The sequence below is a fragment of the Peromyscus maniculatus genome, chromosome 23 (assembly GCF_049852395.1).
Source record: "Peromyscus maniculatus bairdii isolate BWxNUB_F1_BW_parent chromosome 23, HU_Pman_BW_mat_3.1, whole genome shotgun sequence".
NCBI classification, from domain to species: domain Eukaryota; kingdom Metazoa; phylum Chordata; class Mammalia; order Rodentia; family Cricetidae; genus Peromyscus; species Peromyscus maniculatus.
The window spans coordinates 57,173,457-57,195,082 of record NC_134874.1 but is presented as its reverse complement, the minus strand read 5'-3'; the positions used below and the strand labels follow the sequence as shown (position 1 = coordinate 57,195,082).

Sequence of the window (21,626 nt, the reverse complement as noted above, 5' to 3'; positions counted from 1 at the left end):
AGTAGTAAGAACTCTCTTCTAATAATTTATTTCTGAAGTTCAGAAAAAAGAAAAGAAACTTAAAAGAAGCCGCATTTATAGTAAATATTTATTCTGCATCCATCTCACTGAAACAGGCATTTAGTGGGTCTGTTCCTCTCTCCATTTACTCTGCCTAAATACAAAAAACTTTAGAAGATTTTTAAGTATTTAAAAACAAACCACTATAAAAATGTCTCAGGTTTTGGCAAATAAACATTAAAAAAAAGTCTTCAAGTATATAATTGCATAGGATGTTGGAAACACTAACTTCAGGACCTGGGCCACAGCTGAGTGGCTGATGTAAGCTCTGGATCCAAGGCTCAGCACTACAGAAGGAAAAGTAAGTGTGTGCGTGTGTGCGTGTGCGTGTGCGTGTGCGCGTGTGTGTACGCTGAGCTTGACCTGTGTCCAGCATGAGTCAATTAACATTTAAGAAAAACAAGTCATCATGCATTTAAAAGCACAGGCAAACAATTTTAAAAGCATACTATTCCATACATGGAAAACAACATGGGCTCTATGTAAACACAGAAGCATGGTATGTGTCTCTAAAATAGTCATCAAGAAAAGATGGTTCATCACCATACACAAAAGCTTCCCCTCAGGTACACTTCCAAAGGTGACCATCAATACAGACAAAAGACTCAAATCCCATTAGCTTAATCCACATTCCAAAAGGCTGGTTTGAATTTCTTTCTTTTTTTGTTTTGTTTTTTGGGACAGGATTTCTCTGTGTAGCTCTGGCTGTCCTGGAATTTGCTCTGTAGACCAGGCTGGCCTTGAACTCACAGAGATTCGCCTGTCTCTGCCTCCTGAGTGCTGGGATTAAAGGTGTGCGCCACCACTGCCTGGCTTGAGTTTCTTAAAAATAGAAAACTCCATGCACATCTGGAATCTAAGCAAGTAAACAGCTCTCATGAGAGGGAAAATGTGGTCTGCATGCAGGACTCAAATGTTCTTTATCTGTGAGGAAAATGAACATTTCTCAGGCTGCCTCTCGGCTTCAAGAACAGGCTCTAGCTGTGCCTTCAGCAGGAAAGTCTCCTCATGGCAGGGATAGCTCCTACTAGGCTGATTTCAGTTCACTCAAGGCCCAATCACACATCAGACAGTCAACAACCAATCTTACAGACCTCTTCAGTCATACTTCTCTGCAAGTTTCACTTTGGTAGTTGATCAAACTAAACGACAATTCAATTATTTCTACATGGAGTGAAATACCCACATCAAACACAAGACTGGACCCCACAGGTCTTCCCTCTCACTGTGCTCCTGAGGCAGCAGCACATTACGAGACAGAGCTGCTGACAGACCAAGGAAGCCAGACACCAGCTCTGCGGCCCAGGGACTCTGCAACCTGGGTCAAACTGCAGCACATCTCATGGCAATGTCTTATAGAGTGAAATGAAAAGTATCTCAAATGAGAAAAAGGTGGGGCTTCTCGGTAGTTATTTTTAGAAACGAGGATAAATTAACATTTACCAATCCTAAGAGGATAAATTAACATTTACCAATCCTAAACCGGAATGGCCTCAACTTCCGTGATTTTTGTTTTGTGGCCAAAGTGAAAGAAATGATAGAATCATTATTATTGAATAAACAGTGTGGGTTATACAAACAGAATCCTTCCCCAAAAAGCAATGTCCTTTCTACCTATGTTGGAGAATATTATTTTAAGATGTGTTACTTTTGTTTATGTTGCATTTGTTTAACTCTGTGAAGCTGTGTTGCTGTGCCTGTCTGAAACACCTGATGGTCTAATAAAGAACTGAACGGCCACTAGCAAGGCAGGAGAAAGGATGGGCAGGGCTGGCAGGCAGAGAGAATATATAGAAGAAATCTGCGAAGAGGAAAGAAGTAGCCAGAGAAGGAGGAGGACTCCAGGGGCCAGCCACCTAGCTACACAGCAAGCCACTGAGTAAGAGATGGGAAAATCCCTGAGGCAAAAGGAAGCTGGGATAATTTAAGTTAAGGAAAACTGGCAAGAAACAAGCCAAGCTAAGGCCGGGCATTCATAAACCTCCAGAAGTGTGTGAGTGTGTGAGTGTGTGTGTGTGTGTGTGTGTGTGTGTGTGTGTGTGTGTGTGTGTGACAGAGACAGAGATTGATTGATTTACTTGGGAGCTGGGTGGCGGGCCCCACAAAAAGAACAGAAGCAAACAACAACAAAGATGTTTTTAAAAGATAAATGAATTAGCCCAGGAAAGCTATGTGCAACCAAAGAATCACATTCCATGGAAAATTTGTGATTTGTTTTGCTTTGTTTGTGGGGTTGGGGGTTGAGGGGGGTGGAGGTGGAGGTAGGATCTCATGTTGTTCAGGCTGGCCACAAACTAACTACTCCATGTCTCTTGGTACCCAAGGCAAAAAAATTCATTCTTGATAGAAATGAGGCAAGAGGTCAAAAAGAGAAGGGTCTCTCACTCCCCGGCACACGGGCTGGGACCTGAGTAACACACTTCCAACAGGGTCACCCTCACTGGAGCTGGCTCCTCTACTAAGCCCCCCCCCCACAAGACAGGAGCCTACATCTCGGCTTCCCCACAGACTCATGTGTTTTGAAGACGTGGCTCCCAGTGCTGATGCTGTCGGAAGTTAGGGAACGGTCAGGAAGCAGAAACTGGGGAAGCCGCGACCTTTCACAAGCTGGCCCACTTCCCGCTCTCTCTCTGCTTTCTGTGTAGGGCTGAGTTACGGTCTCCCCGCTAGGCAGCCGCTCCTGCTTCTCGCAGCATGGACCACACTCCCTCGGCAACGGTAAATCCTAACCAGCCCTTTCTCCCTGGCTGGCTTCTGTGCGGCATTCTATCTCAACAACAGAAGAGTCACTAGTGAGACCGCTAACAAGTGGGAGTAAGGCACCACGAGAGAGAGAGAGCTCAAAATACCTGAGTCCCGCACGCTGTCCTTTACCTCCCCAGGACACCCGAGCAACAATGAGCAACAACAGCACATGGGGAACGGGAGAATTACCGTTTTCTTTCCGCAATCGTGTGATGAACTTCTTGGGCGGGATGACGCCCACCTTCTTCTTCTGGGTGGCTATGCTATGGAAGAGGTCGGCCAGGCACGTGAGAAGGCTCTCCTTTTTTCTGGGCTGGCTCTTGTACGCGAGAACTTTTTCCCGAAATGGACGACAGAAATAAAGTGCTTGAAGAACTGAGTTGCAGTAGCAGGTATTCCCAAACTACAAGAGGAAAGAGGGGCGCCGTTAAACGCAGAGTGCAGCTGGGGAGAAAGCCCGGGAAAAGCCAAGGACCACACAAGCTTTTGTTCTCAATTCCCATGATTATTAACAATGGCTGTGTACCAGGTATTCTATGTATCATGCCTTTATAATTCACAAGCTGGGTGCGGTGGTGCACACTGCTAATCCCAGCATTCTGGAGACAGAAGGAGACAGATCTCTATGAGTTCAAGGCCAGCCTGGTCTATTGAGCAAGTTTCAGGACAGCCAGGGCTACACAGAGAAACCCTGTCTCAAAACCAACAACAGAAAGAGTTCTCCAAAACTCTTCCAAGAAGCACACTAAAGTCAGGTTTTGTATCAAGGTCTCCCAGGTGCTACATACCAAGCACCAATGCAGAACAAACACTAAACACCAGGCTGGCTGGGACTGTGGTTGTGGAAGGGACGGTCTAACAACCGCAGAGGCTGAGAGGCCACCCGAGAAGGCTGCAGTCGGTCCTCACCAATAGGCCACCTCTGCTGGGTATGGGCATGCGTCGGTGCATGTCACTCAACTTGGATTTCCTCCTTCAAAGAGCACCGGACGGCACTACCTTACAGAGTGAACTACCTCCCTCTCCTTCTCTGAGGGAAATGTCAGACTGAAAGCAAATGCAGATGTGTGTGGAGGAAGAAAGCGTAGAGCCTGGCCACGGCAGACCTGTTTGCATGCTCTTCTTCCCAGAGACTGAGCAAATGAAAACCTGCAGACTCACTAAAATGTACTGCACAATTACAATCTTTTCTGAAGAGATCTGAGGGAAAAAGATGCGAAGGCCTTTGAGAATGTGACTCCTGGCTTCACGCCTGCGAGGCAGGCGGAGCCAAGCACTGGCTTCAGAGAACGGCTGTGAAATGAAGACTTCTAGGCTGCGGCTCACTGATCCTAGTGCTCACTCAGCAGTCTGCCTATCTGGAGAGAGTGCACCTGCAGAACACACATCACCAAGACTGATCACTAATCACCCAGCATCATTTCATCTGGAAAGTAGAATCTATACCACAACCGTAGAAATCTGGTGAAAGTAGACTCTATACCACAACCGTAAAATCTAACAGTCAGCACGCTGTGGTGCTGCCAACTGAAAAACACAGCATCACAATTTGTACAACACCCAGCTTTTGGGCATCCTCATCAGAGGATGTGTAACAGAGGAATTTAACAATTTCCACAGAAATAAGAGACAAGCAAAACACATCACCTCACAGTTACATCAGAAAAGTTAAGACAGAGGACTCACTGTAAAACTACAAGCCACAAACGGCACAGGCTGAGAAACCAGAGGGCATCTGTGACATTACATGTACAGAGAAGACTGGAAGTTAGGCTCTTAGTCGGGGTTACTACTGTTGAAATCAAACACCATGACCAAAAACAACTTGGGGAGAAAAGGGTTTATTTGGCTTATGTTTCCACATCACAGTCCATCACTGAAGGAAGTTGGAGCAGAAACCCAAACAGGTCCTGGAGGCAGGAGCTGACACAGAGGCCGAGGAGGGGTGCTGCTCACTGTTTTGCTCCTCATGGCTGCTCAGCCTGCTTTCTGATAGAATCCCGGACCACCGGGGCGGGGGGGGGGGGGGGGGGGGGGGGGGGTGTGCACCACCCACAATGGGCGGGGCCCTCCCCCGTCGATCACTAATTAGGAAAATGTCCTACAGACCTATCTTACAACAATTCCTTAGCTGCGGCGCCCTCCTCTCAGATGGCTTTGGCTTGTGTCAAGGGAACATAAACCCCCAGCACTGGCTCCCACTGTGTCAACCCAGCCTGTCCATCCTCTGAACACGTGCGGCAGCACACCCCCAATCCTAAGCCCTACCCCTGGGTAGTTTTCTTTTACGTCACTTTAATCAATTCCATTAAGGAAAACTCAGAGTCAGAATTCATTCTCAAAAATCAGTTAAGAGTCAATCTTCATAATAATTAATAACCCCCCTCTTTTTTGGGGGGGGTGTGAGACAGGGTCTCACCAGGCAGCTCTGGCTGTCCTATGCAGACCAGGCAGGTCTCAAACTCACATCTGCCTCTGCCTCTGCCTCCAGAGCGCTGGGATTGAAGATGTGTGCCACCAGTACTGGCTTAAAAAACTTCTTTTAAGTTTTATTTTTATTTATGTGTCTGTGTGATATCGATTATATGTATGTTGATGCTCACCAAGGCTTAGAACAGGGAGTCATATCCCCTGGAACTGAAGTTACAGGTGGCTGAGAGCCAACTGACATGGGTTACCAGTAGCCAAAGTCTCTAGCCCCTGAAACCCTTTTAAAACCCCTGTTACTGTTCGTGTGTATGCGGCCTGTGCATGTATGGCAAGCTAGCATCCTCACCTGTTCAGCCTTCTCCCTGGCCACTAAGAAAACGACCTTCTACGAGCCTGGCCTGGCTTAAGCGACCCCAACCTCTCAATTCACCCCAGTGGCCCAGAGGCTGTTACTGAATCCTGCAGACGCCGGCTGCTCACTCCCACTCTGACTCTACTGCCCTGCGCTTCCTCGTGAGAGGCAGCTCCCTTTCTCCACGTACCATCCAGTGGCTGGCCACACCTATCTCATCACAGCTGGGGCAGACAGGACAACTTGCTAGTCTAGCGAGGATCCATGGGCCATAGTTCTTTGACCAGAAACCGTCTGGCATCTCTGAAGGATAACCTTCAAGCAGGCTGTGGCTGCCAGGTGGAGACAGGCAGGACAAGAACTCAATGCACACTGTCACCTAATTAAGTCCATAACCCACAAAGAGAAAGAAACCATTTTATTCTCTCTTCTCCATGCCAGGCCTTGCTCCAAACAATTCAGTTTAAACAGCCTGCCAAAAAAAAGTCTAGAAGGAAATCATAATTTTTAAGAACTGTTTGGGGTTTTATTTATTTTGTGTATATGGATACTTGGCCTGCACCTATCTGGGCATCACATCCATGCAGTACCCAGGAAGGCCAGAAGAGGGAGTATGATCTCCTGGGACTGGAGTTAGAGATGTTGTGGGCCACCACGCCGGTGCTGGGAACCAAAGCCAGCTCCTCTGCAAGAGCAGCCAGCGATCTTAACCTCCGAGCCCAGCAACGATAATTCTGCCAATAATGACCCACAGGACCTCACAAAGGAGTCACCGCGCCCAGTCTTCCGTGTGCAGGAAGTGCCGTGACAACCGCAGGGCCCGCATACAATGTGGAGGGCTCCACACAGCAGTGAGAAGCAGCGCTGTCAGCTCCACTCAGCGGACCCCTCGGACCCCTCAGCATGAAGACACTCAAGCTTGCTGATCCTGCAAGTTCCTCACCGTCCACACCACAGATGTGCCTACACAGCTGCTCAATCAGAGCTCAAAACAATGACTTCAAAGAATTTAGCTAGTAAAACTTTTAAAACAGATCTAAAAAACAAACCTGTAACTAACAACAGATTAACGAGGTGATCACTAACAATGCTAGGCTGATTAAACTGTGGTAATTTCATTGTTTTGCAAACAACAAAGTGCCTGACTCCCACAGGCAGTGCTCACTGGTGACCCTCCTGTCCTGGCCCAAAAGGGGCCCAGAAGGCAGGTCTGGTAGCAATTCCTCCAGTATATACTTTTTGAAGAGCAATGAAGCCTAGAAATGCAGCTGCTTACAGGCTGATGGAAAGAACACACACGCCCCTCTCCTGTCAACAAAACTCAGTGTCTTCTCCCTCCTTCCGCCCCCTCACAGTCAGGGAGCACAGAATCCAGGCTTGAGCACACCGTACAATGCTCTACATCCAGCTACATCCCACCCCATCCAGAGTTTCTGAACAGCGCCAAGGATGCAGTACTGTTTACAGTGCTACCTACTTGACACATAGGTTGCAAGGACAGGAAAAATGACTTAAAATACTGACCTCTGAGTTATCCACGCCATTCTCCACATCACCACCCCTAAGGTCAACACTGGTTTGTTTTGCTGTTTCTAAGCAAAGCTGAAGTTTTAATACAGGCTTAACCACATACACTAGAGACAGAAACTCATGCTTTAGGAAAGGACAGTTGTATATCCCAAGTGTGGGTGTATGTCTCAAGAGAGCTGAGCTAATCTTGATATTTAAGGGACACCTATGAGTAAAGAGTGTGACGATAAAAATAAAAAAGTGGCAATCTAACAAGAGAGAAGCAGAGGGAGCTGAAAAATAAGCTGGACAGAGCGGTTAAAGCGACAGAAGAGTGTGAGAGTGTGAATCACGGGGAGGACCACGTCTCCTGCGAACACTGCCTTACAGCAGAGTAGAGGCCGCGCCTCACGACCTCGTAACCCTTGGGTCCCGAAGCCCCTCACAAGTGGCACGGTTTGTAGAAATGAGACATGAACGTCACACGCTGTATTTCCATCCACCTGATTAATTCAGCGGTCTCTTCTGAGCTTATCCCCGTTAACCTGCCCTGACTGCTAAGGAAGGAGCTTCAAGGGAAGCATAGACCTTGTTTGAAACTACACCAGTCCATGATTTTAGACAGCCTTTAAAAAGAAACAAAAGTCACACCTGGAGATTAACCAGACCTGAAGATGACGACGACACACTCCATGGACTTCTCCGGTCAGAGCAGACAGTCATTCCAGGCCGGCTGCCGGCTTCCCGTTAGACCTTACGCTTTCACTATCAAGTCTATTTGTATGCACTTACCCACCACCACGACTGAAATACCCACAACAGAGCTAGAACTAGGAAAACAATATAATGTTGTTTTTTCCTTTGCTGCGTTAAACTTCAAAGTTCTTGCCGGGCTTGAAGGATGGACGTGGGAGGCATTTTCGTGGCTGCACTGACGCTGCACATGGGCGCTACAACTCTCACAGGATCAAGCCATCATCCAACTAGTTATAAGTCAAACTTTCACCATAAGAAAATTTTTGCCAGAATTGGAAAAATGAAGCCGACAGTTTAGAAACTATCCTGAGAGTCTTAAGACCTCAGGCAACTTTACCTTCTTTCAACTACAGAAAATTTTAAAACCCTAAATGCAATGTCCCAGCATGGAGTTTTAATGCCACAAACGAATTGTTTTTCTTTAATGAATGATGAAGAGCACTCAGCTAGTGTCCCAAGCTTCACGTGACCCTCTAAGGCTGGGTAGCTTTGATACTTACATTGACTAATCCAAAATAGTGCTCGTTGACCGGAAATTGTTCTGGACCAATCTCTTTCTCTAATGCCGAGGCATTGGCGCCCTGTAAAATGAAAACCACAAATCTCAGGATTTACAGTATTTCTATAATGTCCAATCATACAGGCAGAGACATCCTTTAAAAGGTCATACTCACATCACAGCAAACCAACATTAATTTTAAAAAAAAAAAAGAATATTTGAAGATGAACAGCTATAATCACATAACTAAATACTAGTTTACAGAAACTAGTCAGGAAGCATGCTCCTAGCACAGCCCTTCTTCCTAAGCAATCAGAGAAAACTCTGACTTCCAACAGCACAGATCTTCAGCTCACCATGGAGCTGTGACTATGAAGACGGGCTCTCACACGCAGGGCCAGCCAGCATGCGCAAAGGGACTGAAAGGACGGGAGGGTCATCTGTGAAATGCTGCTGCCCAGGTCGGGACCAGTATCTACATAACCACTGTCCTAGAGAAAGACCCAGAAGTAACTAACGACCAGATGCCCAAGGGGTGAGCAGCATCAGTGACCCTGCAGGCAAAGGAACCCCACCAGGGAGACGACTTCCGGGCTCAGAAACACTAAAAGAACGGCACATCCGCCCCTTCCCATTCACATCTTTCCCCCTTTGCTCAACACCCTAGGTCAGCTTCAGAGGCCACCGCCCTGCTCCTGGCTCTGCTCTTGCCCTACCCACCGCCTCCTCCCCACCTCTCTGCTGTTCTCTCTACTCTTCCATTGTCTTCTTCCAGAGAACACAGGCCAGCTCCATGGCTAGGTCCCAGTGCCCAGCCTCCTGAGAGCTGGGACTTATCTGATCATGTTTATTATTTTTAAAAATAATTTATTTTTACTATTTTTAATTACGTGTGTGCGTTGAGTGTGGTTTTTCTGCAGGTGAGTGAGCTGGAGTTCAGGGGCTGTGTGAGCTGTCCGACACGCTGACGTGGCTCGGGTCCCCTGCAAGAACAGTGTGCACCCTGAACTGCTGGGCAGGCTCTCCAGCCCTGATCCTGTTTCCTCCTCTCTCTCTTCAGTCTGCTGTTGGCCACGACATAATCCAGCTCCACAGGAAGGGGAAATGTGCCGGACTTGTCTTGCTGTGGGGAGAACAGGAAGAGGAAACAATCCCCTCCCAACACTTCACAGCCACAGCTAACCCTCAAGAAAACCTGCGGCTCTCACCCGTGGGTCCGCAATTTAACGGCAGCAGCGAACCCACACAGGGCACGAACAGTGTTTCCCCACAAACAGTAAAATCACCAACACACTTGTAGAAGGTGGATTCGAGTCACCCCCAAAGGTCAAACAAACAAAATGCTAAGGAATTTGAGTTCAACACCTGTGGTGTCTAAGAATGGAGCAAGGCTGGTATTGGGTCACAGCTTTAATCCACTTCCTGTCAACACGTGACCAACTAAAATTCAAGTTTCGTTAAAAATAGAAATGTTTTACAAAAAAGATCCCACGAAAGGATGAATCCACTATGTAAGGACTACAGAAACCAGGCTTCCTAGAGTACCACTGAACTGCAAAGCTATGGACCTGAGTCTGGCCTGGGTCACAACATTGAGTGATGATGACTGGATACTTCTCCACCTGGACACGGCTTTCCTGAGACTCTTTCCAGCCACAGGAGCTGTGTCATCTCGTGCCACTTTGTTAAAACATGGATGATCCAATGTAGGACAGTCCACCGAAGACCAAAGTCCAGAACAGAAGACAGGGAGGAGCCGGCATGGCGGCTGATTTACAGTCATGATAAATATTAAGGTATGAGAGTATATTAGATATAAATAATTAAGATATACGGATATTAAGAGCCCGCAGGCCACAAGTGCCAGGTGATGCCGCTCTTGACTACCCAAGATAAACTCCTGCAAAGATGAGGACTTCCGTTTGCAGAGGTCAAAGGATGACGGTAAAGATGAATGACCCGTGGGGACTGTCACCCTGACACTAAGAGACAACAGGTTAGCAGGCTGGCAAAGCAAGGGTGCCATCCGACAGTTTCCCTCACTGGCTAAGGAAACACAACCAACAAACCGTCCTCTACCTTCATGAGAGACACAAAACGACCTGAAAGCAAGCTGGCACCCTGACATGTTTTCATAAAAATAATTAACTTCCTTTAGAGTAAACAGTATGTCCTTAGAAATTAGAAATCTCCTGTCTCGAACAACCACATCTAACCCAGATGTGTGTGTGAGTGAGGGAGTGCTTATGAAGACACGTTATTTTGAAAAGTTAATTATGAACAATGTGAAGTTTATACAAGAAGGTAATGTACTTTAGTGAGGAAGAAATCAAAGTATAAGACTTGAGAAGACCAGAGAAGAGCGAGCACAGCGGAAGGGCAGGGACGGGGGACTCCTCCTAACTTGAGCTATGCCAAAGGCTGAGGAGGGTCAAACCCCGACTGTGTGTCTGCGTCCTCTGTCTTGGCCCGAGAATTTGATTCTTGAAGTGAAAGCCACGTACACCTTCAACAAGCACTCAGGAGGCAAGGCTATGAGTTCAAGGCCACCGTGGTCTACACAGTTCCAGACCAGCCAAGAGTGCACGGGGAGATCCTGTCTTTAAAAAAAGAAAAAAAAAGTGCTAGGTTAGCAAGGTGGCGGCGGCGGCGGCGGCGGCGGCGGCGGCGGCGGCGGCGCACACCTTTAATCCCAGCACTTGGGAGGCAGACGCAGGCGGATCTCTGTGAGTTCGAGGCCAGTCTGGTCTACAGAGCGAGTTCCAGGACAGCCAGGACTACACAGAGAAACTCTGTCTCAAAAAAATATTAAATAAATAAATAGAAGCAAACGAACAAAATCAAGTGCTAGGTGTAGTGGTGCACACCTTTAATCCCAGCACTCGGGAGGCAGAGGCAGGCGGATCTCTGTGAATCTGACCTACATGGTGAGTTCCAAGTCAGCCATAGCTGAGGTCTCATGACTGAGACCCTATCTCAGGGAAGAATAAATAAAAAGCAAAAGGAAACAAAACAAAGCTCTGTGCTCTAACACTGACGATCCCAGCCTGTGAGGACAGCAGACTGTGCTCTGGTGCGTTTGGAGTGTGCATCAGCCAGGTTTGCCCTTTGGAGAACTGTCCTTTGGCTTCTTGGCTGGGAAATGAAGGTCCTGCCACACAGCCCACAGGCAGGCTGGCAGTGGCCTGGCTGACGGGCAGCTGCCCATCCTGAGGCTGCCCTCCTGCCCTAGTTCTCACATGAACCACAGCGTCGTCACCTGGAATCACCACGTGGTCTGTTTTCTCCCCAGCAAGGCAGGGAGCAGCTCTTCCGCCTGCGCTGGAAGTCCAGAGCACTGCCACACAGGATCCCACATGGGATACAGTGAAGAAGATCTCATTCCACGGAGTGCCCTGTCTGCAAAGCCACCAAACAGAGGAAGGAACTCTAACCAGGGCCTTCTCTGGAAACACGCGCCAGCGTCACAGCAGGCATCATGGAGAATACAAACACAGCCCCAGGATGAGGACTCCGACACAGCAGGTCTGGGTAAAGCAAACACTGCCACTGAAGGCACAAAATGGAGCCAAGACCACGACGGCAGCGAGCCTCGCAGTCCCGGGAGAGCACACACTGTACAAGCCATCCCAAACTCCGTAACGACAACTGCTTCCTCTGCCGCTACCGAGGCCTTATGAATCTGGGGCTGGAGAGATGGCGCAGTGGTTAGAGCACTGGCTGCTCTTCCAGAGGAGCCGGGTTCAGTTCCCAGAACCCACATGGTGGCTCACACCTGTCCGTAACTGCAGTTCCAGGGGACCCAACACCAATGCACATAAAATAAAAAATAAATAAAATTCTAAAAAATGTTTGGAACTTAATCCTCAAAACAACCTCTTTAGAGATCCTAATTTTACATATAACAAAACCAGTATTCAGTTAGTTAAGCCCTAAGAAATTTTTATTAACTATATTTTTTTCACTATGTAATATTCTTTCGAGATAACAAATTTAGGTATTTTAAGTTGAAATACAATTTTTCAAATCTCAAAATGTTTATCTGCTCTAAGTAAGGAGGTCAATGACTATCCAGCCAAAACAAGAGCATTGTTGACTTGTATAAACCCCACGAGAAGTCTTCCAGAGCAATCTCTAATGCTAATGTGATTTGAAATGATGATGAACTCATGGGAGGGAGGGAGGGAGGGAGAGAAGGAGGGAGGGAGGGAGGGAGGGAGGGAGGGAGGGAGGGAGGGAGGGAGGGAGGGAGGGAGGGAGGAGTAAAGAAGGGAAGAGGGGGAGGGGGAAGGGGAAGGGGAGGGGTGGATACCCAGAAAGCATCTGTCTCTAAGCACCGCTCTCCACCGCAAGGCGCTGCACAATACCAGAGAACTACAGCCCCGGACAATGTGCACAGGGCCCATTTGAAGCCTGCTGGCTACGAGGGGAAATCTGAGCCTTCATCATCAATGCTGACACGGATCACAGTCTATACAGGCAAAGTCCAAGCTGCTTTAAGTACATGAGCGAATAAATGACAGGAACCCTCTTTCCTAAAATGAACTAACTAAACACAGAAAGCCCTAAATCTAATATGTAATGTTTGACGAGGAACAATATATTTACCTTCATCTCAAAAGTATCTTCCTAGAAATTAATTACAAAGTAAAACACATTAGTAACTTCACGGTGGAAAAACCTGATGAACCAGTATTCCTACTTGGAAAAAAGTGTATAAACCGAATCTAATCATGAAGAAACATCAGCCAAACCCAACTGAGGAATAGCATGCAGAACCCGCTGGCTTGTTCTGTTCATAACATCAAGGTCAACGGAGACCAAAACTGCTGGCAATGGTTATGAAAAAGACACTATCAAATGATCCAGAGAAACGGAGTATAACAAAAATAATACTTGCTGGGCAGTGGTGGCGCACATCTTTAATCCCAGCACTCAGGAGGCAGAGGCAGGGGGATCTCTGAGTTTGAGGCCAGCCTGGTCTACAGAGCGAGATCTAGGCAGGCACCAAAACTACACAGAGAAACCCTGTCTCAAAAAAAACAAACAAACAAACCCAAAAACAAACAAACAAACAAAAACATAATACTTGCAAAACAACAGATCTAGCACCCTGTCAGTCAAGAGTACCGTAAGCAGAGGATGTCGGGAAGCTCTCACACTACACTCGCAGCTTCTCCAGAACTTCAGGTTAGAATTACATGGTCACCAGAGCGAAGGAGCCGCCATTCACAAAACCTGGAAAAACTGTGCATCAAAAATGAATGTGACTAGCATGCACAGGATCCTGCACTGCTTCTCAGCACATGACCTGGGCAGTTCCAGCCTTTCGTTAGGTCTTGTGGAGTGGCACAGTCGAAATTCCACTCTCCTCCTTCCATACTGACTGGGAGACATCGTCCCGTGAGGAGCTTCAGCTCAAGTAACTGCAGCTGAAGGATAGATCCTGCACTCCAAGAGTGAAAACTCAAGTCCCCGGTTTCCGGTCTACTTCCGTCCCACAAATGCTGTGGCTGAGTTCCCCTGTGCCGGTGTGCACTATTCATTTTTCATATCACACTGGAGTAATTATTCAGGTTTGTAGCTGGCTGTTTCTTCACTCCACACCCTGTGGAACAGGCAAAGCTGGCAAAGCGGCAAGCCCCTTGACCACTCGCTATCTGAAAGGAAGATGCTCGCGGTTTCCATCTGGATGGCAGTAGTGGCACTCCCATTCTGTCCCACAATGAGTCACCCAGCATTCCTCCCAGAATGCGCCAGGCCTCTGCACCCTACGTCCACGTTACAGTAAATCAAAGGGCAAAGGAGAAAATGTAAAAGCCACAGGAAACACTCAAACCCAGAGAGAGTCCTCAGTTTGAGAACCCGTGCCCTGCTTAACAGTCGTGGAGAAAAAGGAGAAAGAAGGTCGCACTAGGTTACAGGGGTAAGTGGAGGCGATGCAGGCTGTGGAGGTGATGCGGGCTGTGGAGGTGATGCTGGCTGTGGAGGCGATGCGGGCTGTGGAGGCGATGCGGGCTGTGGAGGCGATGCGGGCTGTGGAGGCGATGCGGGCTGTGGAGGCGATGCGGGCTGTGGAGGCGATGCGGGCTGTGGAGGTGATGCGGGCTGTGGAGGTGCGGGCTGGGAAGAGGGCTCAGTCAGTCAGTGGTCACCAAACAATCATGAGGACCCGAGTTAAAAGTCACGGAACCCACGTGTAAAAATAAAATTAAAGCCTGGCTTGGCGGTGTACACCTTTAACCTCCCCTAAAAGGGGAGGGGGAGGCACAGGCAGGTGCATCTCTGTGAGTCTGAGGCCAGCCTGGGCTACAGAGCGAGATCCAGGACAGCCAGGACAAGAAAGTGACTGTCTCAAAAACATCAGACAAATAAAGATGCAGCATGGCCGAGTGTGCTTAGTGGGGGGAGTGGACACGACAACTACTTCTTGTTGAGCTCCAGATCAGTAAAAGGCCCTGCCCAAGAAAGTGGGTGGTGCCTGGTGAATTACAAAACAAGCTGTCCTATGGCCTCCACACACACAAGCACTTGTGTACCCAGTTCTCTCTCTCTCTCTCTCTCTCTCTCTCTCTCTCTCTCTCTCTCTCTCTCTCTCTCTCTCTCACACACACACACACACACACACACACACACACACACACACACACACACACAGTCACAGTCACACCAAAGCAGGAGATGGAGGACTCGACAGTTGGGTACCAGCCCCCAGCAGGCCCTGGACAGTCTGGAGATTCCCCTCTGGGAAAGTTGATGGCAGGGGCGGGGGACCCATGGGTCAAAGTCCCTCTGATTGATGACAGGCAACTGCACTAGTCTGTGATGGAGCTGGTGCAGGGACCAGAAGACAGCTCACCCTGGTACCCAGTTGTCTACACTGCTGGGCAGCCACTGAAAAGCACACCCCCAGCTTCCCCTGCTGCTTTACCACAGTCTTGTTCCGCCTGCGGGCTTCCTGCCTCATCCTCTGCCTCATCCTCTGCAGGACCAATCCCAGGGTTCATGGTGATTGCAGTAAACACATCCTGCTCTTCCCTCCCAGGGGCTGTCGGAGCTCAGCTATCCCAGTGAGTGTCTTTCTTGATGGACAGCAGGTTAGCTGATGCGTTGTCTCTTCTGACAGAGGTAGCCCTCAACAGATTCTTTCCACCGAACTAAAGCAGTGATACAGGGAAAAGCTGCTGGGCCAAGGAACTGAATTTCCACACTTTCTACAGAAAAAACTAAGCTCCAAGAAAAGACTCTTTGGGAACCAAATGGTTAGCTGATAGCCTCCTGAGTGGCCATTTTCTTCCACATTTTGTTGTTCCCAGTGGGTAGCTTTTCAGAAGGAAAGGCAAATTAATAACAAAAGCAATTGAAGGGCTGGAGAGATGGCTCAGAGGTTAAGAGCACTGACTGCTCTTCCAGAGGTCCTAAGTTCAATTCCCAGCAACCATATGGTGGCTCACAACCATCTATAATGAGATCTGGAGCCCTCTTCTGGCCTGCAGCCAAGCATGCACGCAGAACACTGTCTACATAATAAATAAATAAATATTTTAAAAAGCAACTGAAGGAAGTGTTTACTGTGGCTCACAGCTTGACCTCAGTGACAAAGCCCCGGCAGCAGCCTGAGGCAGCTGGTCACACTGCATCCACAGTCAGGAAGCAGAGATGGGTGGGTGCTGGTGATCAGTCAGGTCTGGAACCTCCACCTGTGAAAAGGTCCCCCACCTACACTCAGGCTAGGTCACCCCACCTTAGTTAAATCTCTCAGGAAATCCTCTGTGGTGGTTTGGATAGGTATGGCCCCCACGGACTCATGCGTTTGCTTGGCCATAGGTGTGGCTTTTTGGAGGAAGTGTGTCGCTGTGGGAGTGGGCTTTGGGGATCTCATATGCTCAAGCCACGCCCAGTGGGACAGACTCCTGCTGCCTAAGGATCAAGATGTAAAACTCTCAGCTCCTTCTTCACGTCTGTCTGCACACACCATGTTCTGCCACAATGATAATGGACTGAACCTCTAAAACTGTAAGCCCCCCAATTAAACGTTTTCCTTTATAAGAACTACTGTGGTCATGGTGTCTTTTCACAGCAATAGAAACCCTAACTAAGACATCTTCTCAAAGACATGCCCAGAGGTTTGTCTCAGGTGATTATAAACCCTGTCAAGCTGGCAATCAAGACCAACCTCCACACTCATTCGGTGCAGAAGAACTAGTGAACACGAGGCATCAAAGGCAGATGCCATTTCACTCACATTAGAACGAGTTACACCACCTAAAGGCAGAGGTCATCGGACTAGATCAAGTAACAATCCCAGGCTGAGTTCAGACCTTTAGCACCCACATACGAGCTATATGCATGCCTATATATAGGCATGCATATAGCTCAAGGCCATATGCATGCCTGTAACCCCAGTACTGGGGAGAACTGAGGCAGGTGGATCACCAGATGTTGCTGGCCAGCCAGTCTAGCAGAAAAATAGTAGTTGCAAATTCACCAAGAGACCCTGGCTCAAGAGAGTAAGGCAAGAGATGGACCAGGACACCTGACATCCTCCTCTGGCCTCCACACAGCATACACACTGTGTACACGCTCATACGTCACATGCACACATGCATGAAAACACAATCTCACACCAGGCACAACTGTAGGCTTGACCTCTAGCTACTGGGAAGGCTGAGGCAGGAAGACTGAGAGTTCCAGGCCAGCCTCAGCTACAGAGACAAAGGAGAAAGGAAGAGAAACGAACAAACCAACTAGAAACAGCTTTCCAGAGGTTGACAGGACAAACCTCCAACAAAGCGCTAGCAAACTAAACCCACCAACACACCAGAAGAATCATGCACCAGCGACCTGCCAGAATTATCCCAAGAATGCAAGGGTAGTTTGATTGCCCAAAATTCATTCATATAATGCAGCTTACTACTGAATTTAATAAAAATCATGTGCTCATTTTAGTAGACACAAGAATAATCAAACAAACCCAACAGAACAAAATTCAGAAGACATTCTCAACCTGATAAGGAAACCACTCACCTAGATGTGTTTGCCATGCACACAAAAACGTGAGTGTGATCCCTAGAACCCACATAAAAAAGTCAAGGGTGGGGCTAGAGAGATAGCTCAGTGGTTAAGAGCATTAGCTGCTCTTCCAGAGGACCCAGGTTCAATTCCCAGCAACCCCATGGTGCCTCAAAACCATCTCTAGTGGGGTCTGATGCCCTCTTCTGGCATAAAGGTGTACATGCAGCTAGAGCACTCATACATAAAATAAATCTTCAAAAAAAACAGAAAGGGCCAAGGGTGGTGACATGTCTGCAATCCCAGCACCCAGGAGGCCATACAGGCAGATTCCCAAGTCATCGATCTTGTTTTTTAAAGAGACAGAGTTTCTCATTGGTCTGGGGCTTGCCAGTTAGGCCAGGCTGGCTCTTGACAGACACCTGGAAGCCATTTACATACTGCTGCACATGCGCACACACACAGGAAGCACCCAAAAAACTGGAGAGGTCTAGCCAGCGCAAAGAGAAAGAATGAGCATCCAGATGTCAAAGGAAGTTGGCCTGTCTCTGCCCACACACATGACCTCACACTGAGACCCTCACAGAAGCCACTACGAGAGTTGTTGGAATGAGCAAGTTTAGAGAGGCTGGGGTTAGACAAAGACCGCTCATTCCTACATGTTCATGTTCAATGATCCCAAAATGATGAAGACCACAGTTCCACCAAAACCACCCCAATACACCAGAATCATGCAAAAAAGTACCTGTACTCTCCAAACTCTCAAAGTTACTCGAAGAATTAAAGGATATTGAGGGGACCAGAAGAAAGCTACCCCACTCACTGACAGAAAACCCTGTTAAAATGACAATGCTCTACAAATTACCAGATTCCATAGAATCCTTATCAGAATTCCAGCTAACTGTTTAGACACTGACAAGCTGGTTCTAAGACCCATGCAGAATTATATGAGACCCAGAATAGTCAAAACTATCATGGAGGGCTGGAGAGATGGCTCAGAGGTTAAGAGCACTGCCTGTTCTTCCAGAGGTCCTGAGTTCAATTCCCAGCAACCACATGGTGGCTCACAGCCATCTATATGAGAGCTGGTGCCCTCTTCTGGCCTGCAGGCATACATGCAGATAGAACAATGTATACATAATAAATCTTAAAAGAAAAAAATACTATCATGGAAAGAACAGTGTGAGAACTCCTACTTCCTGATTTCAAATCCTCTCCTGAGCACCTATAATCCAAGCAGTGTGGCACTAGAGGAAAGTCACACAAGCAGGTCCGTGCACCAGAGCCGGGCTGCACACCTGTCACCCAGCACTTGTACGTCGCCAGTCATCCTCCACAGAACAAGTTTGAGGACAGCCTTGACCGTCTCAAAAACACAAAACAAAAGCCACGGTCCCAGAAATAAACCCACATATTCATTCATTTCTGGTTAATTTGTTTTCAGCAAGGGTGCTAAGGCCATACAATGGGAAACAGCCTGCCTCCCCCTGCCGTGTGTGTGTGTGTGTGTGTGTGTGTGTGTGTGTGTGTGTGTGTGTGTGTGTGAATGTGAACACCACAATGCATACATGCAGGCCAGGACAACTTTGTGGAGTTCTCTGCTTCTACCTTTACAAGGATTCTAGGGATGGATTTCAGGACCCCAGGCTTGAGTAGCCAACACCTTTTACTGCTGAGCCTTCTAACGTACCCTGACCCAGCAATTTAGAGCAGATGCCCAAGAGGGAAAATGCTCGGCCACACACAAAGTTGCTGTCCTAACTCCACAGTAGCATCTACCCACCAAAGGCACAAACAGCTCAAACCCGTCCATGTCCATGGATGAGCAAACAGATAAAATAAAGCATGGACATAAATACAGGAGAATACACATCCATTAAAAGTGACAAAATTGGGGCTGGAGAGATGGCTCAGAGGTTAAGAGCACTGACTGCTCTTCCAGAGGTCCTGAGTTCAATTCCCAGCAACCACATGGTGGCTCACAACCATCTGTAATGAGATCTGGTGCCCTCTTCTGTATACATAATAAATAAGTAAATCTTAAAAAAAAAAAAAAAGTGACAAAATTGGGTCTGCAGTGGTTAAAAGCACTGGCTGCTTTCCTAGAGGACGCGGGTTCAATTCCCAGCACCCACATGGCAGCTCACAACTGTCTAACTCTTGCTCCAGGGGACCTGACACCCTCATACAGACACACACGTAGGCCAAACACCAATGTACATAAAAGAAAAGTAAATAAATGTTTTAAAAAGTGACAAACGCTGGCAGACTTTACCACACGGACGACCTCTGGAAATGACGCAAGTGCAGAGCCAGTCACGACACGCGTGTAAAGAAACACGCATGTAGAGAAACACGCAAAGGGACAGTGCCTGGGGCCGTGAAGACAGTGGGGAGGAAGGTGGGAAAGGAAGCAAGGGCAGGAAATGTCTTCTGAGATGAAGAAATGCTCTTCACCTACCTGGTAATTCCATGGCTGCCAATGTGCCAAATCACTGACCTGTTTCCTGTTAAACTGCACGGTGTGGACGCTGTACCTGAATGTTTTCATGGCTGAGCTGGTGACACAGGCTGAGGCAGGAGAGTGGGAAATTCAAGGCCAGCCTTGCCAACTCAGTCGGACCGATCTCAGATAAGACAGTAGGGAGAGGGCTGGAGCGGGCCTTAGCGCTTCTGCTTGTGATCCTAACGTGGGTGGCAGACACAGAAGGATCACAAGTTCAAGACACACTTATAGGCCAGCGTGGGCCTATCTTTAACAATGCACAAATAAATAAATCCCCGCCTCAAAAGAAGGTAGGAGGTGTAACGCTGTGGGAGAGCCTCTGTATGGGGAAGGAGGAAGGACTTGGGTTTATGGGGTTCAATATCCCATAAACAGAGAGGAGCTGTTTTAAGAAAGAATATGGGTAAGCCGGAGGGTGTAGGCGCATACCTTTAATCCCAGCACTCCAGACTCTGAGAGTTTGAGGCCAACCTGGTCTACAGAGGGAGTTCCACAACAGTCAAGGCTACACAGAGAAACCCTGTCTCAGAAAAAAAGGAAGGAAGGAAGGAAGGGAGGGAGGGGAGGGGAGGGGAGGGGAGAGGGGGAGGGAGGGGGAGGGGAGAGGGAGGGGGAGGGGGAGGGAAGGGAAGAAAGAATATGGGCACCAACTGTCCAGTGTTCACCGAGGTACTACATCCAATGTATTTCAAGCTCACTGTGTCCAAACTCAAACCCAGCTTCAGTCCTCACTATAATTTAACTGTGTGCACATGATGGACATAGGCACAGATGCATGTAAGCACACCATTACATATGAATCACAGAGAGCTCCGTAAATTCTAATAATGGACTTCAAAAACGGGAGCGACAAGAGTGGACCCCTCGAGTTGGAACAGTGAAAGCCATCTATGGTCTACTAGCTTGTAAGGCTGCAGATCTTGTAACCTGTCCCCTCCCAAACTCTCAGAAAGTACCCATTCGTCCGTCAATACTGTTCTCTGCTGGATGAGAGTCTCGCCGCGTCTCATCTCTCAGGACGATGACATGTCCTTATCCAGTCCAGACCCAAAGAGTTACTGGTTTCTCTCTTGTTCCCTTAATACTTTTTCCTCAGTCTCTCCTACCACATTGAACGTCTTCTAGACTTACAAGGAAAATGCTAACTGTCCGTATTCTTGCCTCATCCGAGCCTAGTAGCTTTACTGAGATTCCAAATCTAATCCTGACAGGTCTTAACAGTTGACAACACACTTGAAATTCTTCTGACAGGACCTTTAACCGTTCAAACTCACCTCCTTCCCACAGCAATCTGAACCTCTCACTTCTCAACTCAAGTGCCTTTCCCTGCCTTGCCGTCCACACAGGCAGGGTTTATTCAGTCTGCCCTCTGCCCTTGGGGTAGGTTTTACTGAAACCCACTCGTTATTTGATTAATAGGAAGTCTGAAGACTGGCCAGAAAAACAGAAAAAACGGGGCACATGAGGAGCACCTCACTCCTGCCATGCTTATAGCTAAGCACTTCCTTGACCTTTCTGACCCTGGTCAGGCTTACTAACTCCTGGTCTATGCTCTTAGAACCTTCACGACGACCCTCCAGCCACCCTATAGTCCCACTTACTAAAGAAGTGTTCCTTGGGTTAAGAACAAGAATATCAAAACATTGTTGAAGGTTTACTTTTATTTTATTTGTATAAGTGTTTTGTGGCATGTATTTATGTGCACCATGTGCATGCCTAGTGCCCATGGAGACCAGGAAAGAGCACTAGACCCTGGA

At 47.9% G+C, this 21,626-nt stretch overlaps 1 protein-coding gene across 3 annotated transcripts in view; it reads right to left on the bottom strand.

Moving 5' to 3' along the window:
- Positions 1-21,626, bottom strand: part of Usp12 (ubiquitin specific peptidase 12) — a 59,371-nt gene that overhangs the window by 26,067 nt on the left and 11,678 nt on the right. Inside the window, exons 2-3 of one of the 3 annotated variants that reach the window (XM_076560835.1) lie at positions 8,353-8,433; positions 2,995-3,208 (exon numbers count right to left, since the gene is read on the bottom strand). In XM_076560835.1, the coding sequence (XP_076416950.1) occupies positions 2,995-3,208; positions 8,353-8,433 (295 nt within the window). Of the gene's footprint in view, positions 1-2,994; positions 3,209-8,352; positions 8,434-21,626 lie in introns of those variants that run through there. The other 2 variants (XM_076560836.1, XM_076560837.1) reach the window with 2 other exon arrangements.